At 36.5% G+C, this 6,604-nt stretch overlaps 1 protein-coding gene across 2 annotated transcripts; it reads left to right on the forward strand.

Moving 5' to 3' along the window:
* LOC107631785 (ABC transporter F family member 4) lies at positions 755-4,332 on the forward strand. 2 transcript variants are annotated; one of them, XM_016335338.2, is made up of 2 exons: positions 755-903; positions 1,878-4,332. In XM_016335338.2, the coding sequence occupies exon 2, from the start codon at positions 1,887-1,889 to the stop codon at positions 4,062-4,064; it is 2,178 nt and encodes a 725-aa protein (XP_016190824.1). In that variant the 5' UTR covers positions 755-903; positions 1,878-1,886; the 3' UTR covers positions 4,065-4,332. The 2 variants fall into 2 exon arrangements, with proteins under 2 accessions (XP_016190824.1, XP_016190831.1); XM_016335345.2 differs by having other exon boundaries at positions 763-824.

The following is a 6,604-nucleotide window of genomic DNA, read 5'->3' on the forward strand; positions in this document are numbered from 1 at the left end:
CTATCTCTATCTCTCCTAAAAGATAGATCCAAACAAAATTTCAAAGATAAAGAAAATGGTTATCTATCAGTTAAAGGTGAAACTACTCCAACAAAGGTGGTCATCAAACTCCACTATAAATACAGTGACACCTATTCAGGTATCCACATGTTTTATTCTACTAAAATCCTACTTAAAGCTCTTGCTAACTTAAGCATCAGAGGCTTTTGCAGGTACCACCCCCCACCTCCTCATGAAGAACTCGAATGACGGCACCTTGGTGTAAGAACAAGTTGGTCGCTGCCTCACAAGGAGCCTGGACTTCACGTACAGGCCCAAATCAATGTTTCAGGTAACCCTCGGAATAATAACTTTTAATATAAATTTTTTATACTAATATCTAATTATATTTGTATATATAGAGAAAAAAAATATTTTTAAAGAATAAATATAAAAATTAATTATTTTTATTTGTGTAACAAATTTAACATTTAAAAAAAAGTTTCATTTAACATCAATTTAGTCCATAGTGAGGTCAAAGTTAAATAATTAACGGAATGTCTTACATAACAATAGTACAAAAACAAAATTGATAATCTAGACAATAAATACAAATTCCAAAAGCACAAAATTAACCATTGATACATCAATATATTTATTTATCATTTTCTTTAATTCTATAAAAAATATTTTATTTATATTATAAAAAAATAATAAATAAATGTATTGAAATCAATTTAATAATTTAGCCTCTATGTATATTATAAAAACACATGTATCATATAGGAAGTTCGGAACACATTCATCGTACTAATTTTGCGTGTTTCCCTCACACTCTGACGAAGGTGCGTGTTCTCTAACTCCGGCATCTCTTCCAGCTGCGGTTTCTGCTTCACTTCACAATCACATTCACCAATACCACAGGTTAGACAACAAAATAAAAAAATGAGGCTTCACCGCCACATGGTTTGCAATCATAGTAGAAACATCAATTTTAATTTCTTTCCCTCGTTCTTTCTTTCCCTTTTTTTTTTAAATCTTCTTACTTTATCTTCCATTTCTTATTTTTGTTCCGTTTTATAATAGATTTTTGTTTGCGTGATCTATTCTCTATTCTTTCCCAGCTGCATCGTCTTCACTTTCTTTTCTAATTATCCATGACAGAGAATCTGTTAATTATTCAATAATTTGTTTATGAAGGCTTTCTGAAATGAAGCAACTATAAACTTGAGATTTAAAACCTGATTGGAGGCCTTAATTGATTAATATTATTTCTATAATTTGACCAGTCAACGTTAGGTCATCACTGTTCATGCTGGTATCATGTGTTATTATTAGTGTTGGTTCCTGTGGTTTAGGACGTGTTCTTTTTTCTGTTAAGATCTTGTGTGGAGGTAGAAACTTAGTAATAGAAGATGCAGAGTAGATTGGATTGAATTGAATTAAATGAACTGGACCCTTAGAACATTAAATAATTTTTTTAAAAAATTTAACACTTGCACATATTTTGGCTATTGTATTATAGAGCACAGAAATTGGTTGGAAAATTATGTTGTGCCTCAGTATCCTCTGATAAGAGAAAGGTGTTGTAATATATCTGTTGATGAACATTTTATGTGAAATTTCCTACTTGGTGCAAGGCGCATGTTTTGTTTAGAGGGCTCTATGTAATATTGTAATACTGTTTTGTGTTGTTAGTAATATTTTTTTTATTAAAGAATTTATATGTGTATGTATTCTATCCTGCTCAAGTATGCATTTTGTGATATCGTTGTCTAGGATGTGAGTTATCTGTTGTTCTAGGATAGGTGAAATGTTTATCTTTATGAGAAGAGTACAACAAAACTTTTGATGTGATTACTCAACTAAATCACTTTGGTTTCCGATTGGGTTGCTAGGTTTCAACAATGGTTAGAAAAAAGGCAGAGGATGCAGGCCCATCTGCAAAGACTAAGGCAAGTAGCAAAGATGCCCCTAAGAAAGAAAAAATTTCCATATCTGCCATGCTGGCCAGCATGGATGAAAAGCCTGATAAACCCAAAAAGCCCTCTTCCACTAAGCCCAAGGTAAAAGCCGCTCCAAAACCTTCTGCATATACTGATGGTATTGATCTTCCTCCATCTGACGAAGATGAAGATGAAGCTATCTTGGAGGAGGAGGAGGAAGAGAATGCCTCCAAACGGCATCAGAGGAGTGAGTTGAAGACACTTGAAGTATCAACCACAGACAAAGAGCTGAAGAAGCGTGAGAAGAAAGATATTTTAGCGGCTCATGCTGTTGAGCAGGCAAAGAAGGAAGCTCTTAAGGATGACCACGATGCTTTCACGGTGGTCATTGGAAGTCGGACTTCAGTGCTTAATGGAGATGATGATGCCGATGCTAATGTCAAAGATATAACAATAGAAAATTTCTCGGTGTCTGCTCGGGGTAAAGAACTTCTGAAGAATGCGTCAGTGAAGATATCTCATGGGAAGAGGTATGGTTTGGTTGGACCCAATGGAAAGGGGAAGTCCACACTATTGAAGCTTCTTGCTTGGAGGAAGATACCGGTACCTAAGAATATTGATGTCCTTCTGGTTGAACAGGAGGTAGTTGGTGATGATAAAACAGCACTTGAAGCTGTTGTTTCAGCTAATGAAGAACTGGTTAAAGTTCGACAAGAAGTTGCTTCTTTGCAAAATGCAACTTCTTCGGAAGGAAGTGTTGACAAAGATAATAATGATGAGGAAGATGATGCAGGAGAGAAGCTAGCAGAGCTGTACGAGAAACTACAGCTGATGGGTTCTGATGCTGCTGAAGCTCAAGCATCAAAGATTTTAGCAGGTTTGGGTTTCACGAAGGATATGCAGGGCCGGCCAACAAAATCTTTTAGTGGTGGATGGAGAATGAGGATTTCTTTAGCTCGAGCACTTTTTGTGCAGCCAACTTTATTATTGCTTGATGAACCCACAAATCACCTTGACTTGAGGGCTGTTCTCTGGTTGGAAGAGTACCTGTGCCGTTGGAAGAAGACTTTGGTTGTTGTCTCACACGATAGGGATTTCCTCAATACAGTTTGCACTGAGATTATTCATCTTCATGACTTGAAACTCCATTTCTATCGTGGAAACTTTGATGACTTTGAGAGTGGGTATGAACAGCGTCGTAAAGAGATGAACAAGAAGTATGAGATTTATGACAAGCAACTGAAAGCTGCAAAAAGGAGTGGTAACCGAGCTCAGCAAGAAAAGGTGAAGGACCGAGCGAAGTTTGTGGCAGCCAAAGAAGCATCTAAAGCCAAGGGCAAAGGCAAGGGCAAGGTTGATGAAGATGAGGCCCCACCAGAGGTTCCACAGAAGTGGAGGGACTACAGTGTCGAGTTTCACTTTCCTGAACCTACCGAGCTCACACCTCCACTTCTTCAGCTTATTGAAGTGAGCTTCAGTTATCCGAACCGTGAGGATTTCAGACTGTCAAATGTTGATGTTGGCATTGATATGGGAACTCGTGTTGCCATTGTTGGGCCTAATGGAGCTGGAAAATCTACACTACTGAACCTTCTGGCTGGTGATTTGGTTCCAACTGAGGGTGAAGTTAGGAGGAGTCAGAAGTTGCGGATAGGAAGATACTCGCAACACTTTGTAGACCTTCTAACTATGGACGAAACCCCGGTTCAGTATCTTCTTCGTCTCCATCCTGATCAGGAGGGACTTAGCAAGCAAGAGGCTGTCCGCGCAAAACTCGGAAAGTTTGGGCTACCTAGTCATAACCATCTCACCCCTATTGCCAAACTATCAGGAGGGCAGAAAGCTAGGGTGGTCTTCACCTCAATATCGATGTCAAGACCCCATATTTTGTTGTTGGATGAACCCACTAATCATCTGGACATGCAAAGTATTGATGCATTGGCCGATGCACTAGACGAGTTCACTGGTGGAGTTGTTCTTGTTAGTCATGACTCGAGATTGATATCGCGTGTATGTGAGGATGAAGAGAGGAGTCAAATCTGGGTTGTCGAGGATGGTACTGTCAGGACTTCGGTTGGAACATTTGACGATTACAAAACCGAGTTGATGAAAGAAATCAAAGCTGAAGTTGATGATTGAGCTGCTCCTTTTGAGAACAACTTTTGGCTACAATTTTTCCCCTTATATGAGAACCGAGTGTAATACGATGTTGCTGGAAATGCAACCAATGTTTTTGGCTGGATACACAATTTTCTGTTTTATCATAGTTTATAATTTGATCACAATAAATGAACATGTGTTTCAATTGTTACAACTTACAACTGCCGAGCTGTTTCAATTATTTGTTGTGTTTCTATCCAGCAATTAAGCTCTCAATAATATTTGTTGAGTTAATTTTTATCTGCAATATCCCTCCACTCTATTGCCGGTACCAAATCAATTATTATTTTATAGGAAAGTTTTCAAATATAATAGAATATTAGTATTTCAATAATTTTAACAGTTGATTTTAGTTAATATGCATTATATATTGATATAAGTTTTATGGGACAAATTAAGAACTATTATACGTCAATTTATCCAATTACAAGAGTAACAACTAAGAGAATAAAATAAGGTTATACAAATATAACTAAATTATTTGTCAGGAGATGCATCAAGAATTGAACAACACAATGGTTAACGATTATGAAAAGGTAAACATCTTACTATTTACAAGTTGCATTTAAGACTCTCGTTAGTAGTGTTGAATCAAGTAGGCATTACTTTTTTAGTATTTATTTTAAGATTTATTTTATATTTATTTTATTTTGTTTTATTTTATTTGTTTTAGGCCCAATTATAATTTGACCTATTTTTATTTTAGTAAACTCATGAGTTAGAGTTTAAGTTAAGAGGTATATGACGAACGGATTTTTGCTAGTAAAGAATTCACAATAAATTCCCGTTGCAAGTATAGTTTCTAAACCAACAATAATCCTTTCATACAAAAATTTGGTTGTCACTAAAACAAACCCAATAAAATTAAACCGAAGTATTTAAACCTCGAGTCGTCTCCCAAGGAATTGTAGGGAGGTGTAGTTTATTATTGGTTGTGGAAAATTATCTTTTTGGGTTTTTGAAATAAGGAACAAGGAAATAAAATGGCAAGAAATTAAATTAATAACTAAGAAAACTCTTGGCAAGGTATGAAAATTAGAATTCCTATCCTAGCTATCCTTATCAATTGTGACATCAATTGTCCATTGCTCCCTGATAAACCCCAATTTTGTGGTTTATCATGTGCTTATTTCGGGGGATTTTATCACCTTTTCCCACATTTATTCAATGAAATAGCATGGTTTTGTAATTCTCCTGTAATTTGTGCTTAAGTGTAAAAACATACTTTTTAGACCCTAAATTGGTGATTTTAATTCACTTTAATTCCATTCGATGCCTTGATGTGTTTGTTGAGTGATTTCAAGTTCATAAGGCAAGTATTGGATGGAAGAAGTGAAGAGGGAAGCATGCCAAGTGGAGAATACATGAGGAAACAAGGATTGGGAGTACATCAATGGACGCGCACGCGCCACAGACGCGCGCGCATGGAAGTGAAGTTGCAAGGCGACGCGTACGCGTACATGGCGCGTACGCGTGGATAGGAAATTGCCAAGCGACGCGTATGCATCAAGCACGCGTACGCGTCGATGTTCGCACGTGACCCTCTTAAAGTGAAATCGCTGAGGGCAATTTCTAAGCTGCCCAGGCCCAATTCCAACTCGTTTCTGAGGGTATTTGATGCAGAATTCAAGATGGAGCAAAGGGGGAGCACTTAGTTAGTCATGATGAGCCTTTAGTTAGTTTTCTAGAGAGAGAAGCTCCCTCTTCTCTCTAGAGTTAGGTTAGGATTAGGTTAATCTCTCTCAAATTTACCTTTCAAATCTTGTTTTGATTTCAATTCTCTTTATATTTTAGTGTTCTATTGTCTTAATCTTCTTAGTTTCTCTTGTTAATTTTTTATTATACTCTCTCTTGTGTTGATGAACAATTGTTGGAGTTTGGTTTCTTTTAATGCAATTCAATGTTTCCATGTCTCTTTTATGTTGATCTTGATTGTTATTATTGATTTCTTGCTTATGTTAGTTGTGGGTTTCTTTAATTCTTGCATTTTATGATGTTTACTTTTATTGCACACTAGGTGTTTGATAGAATGTTTCCTCTAGCTATTGAGTAGATCTCTTTACTCTTGGCCTAGGCTAAGGGAATTGAGTGACCTTGAGTCATTGGGTCTTATTGAATTGGTGATTTGAGAAACCTTGGTGGTCAATTTGATAACCATTGATACTAGCCTACTACTAAGTCAATTAGCAGCTAGGTTGGGACTTATGGATTGATGTTGATCGAGCCATTTGACATACTTCAAGTATAGAAGTACACTTAATGAGCTTGGTTCCTCATAATTGTCAATACATAGTTTGTAAACAAGGATGGTGATCTCAATTAACCATGTCTAGCCAAGAGTTCTTTCCGGTTTATTTTATTAGTCCTTATCATTTACTTTCTTGTTGTTTACTTTTCTTGCCAACTATAAAATCAAACCCCCTTTTCATTTTCATAGCCAATAATTGACCACTTCATTGCAATTCCTTGTGAGACGACCCGAGGTTTAAATACTTTGGTTAATTTTTATTGAGGTTTGT

The sequence above is a fragment of the Arachis ipaensis genome, chromosome B01 (assembly GCF_000816755.2).
Source record: "Arachis ipaensis cultivar K30076 chromosome B01, Araip1.1, whole genome shotgun sequence".
Lineage (NCBI taxonomy): Eukaryota > Viridiplantae > Streptophyta > Magnoliopsida > Fabales > Fabaceae > Arachis > Arachis ipaensis.

Excerpts from the sequence above, each read along its gene's own strand:
- LOC107631785 (XM_016335338.2), top strand. The coding sequence starts at position 1,887 with ATGGTTAGAAAAAAGGCAGAGGATGCAGGCCCATCTGCAAAGACTAAG.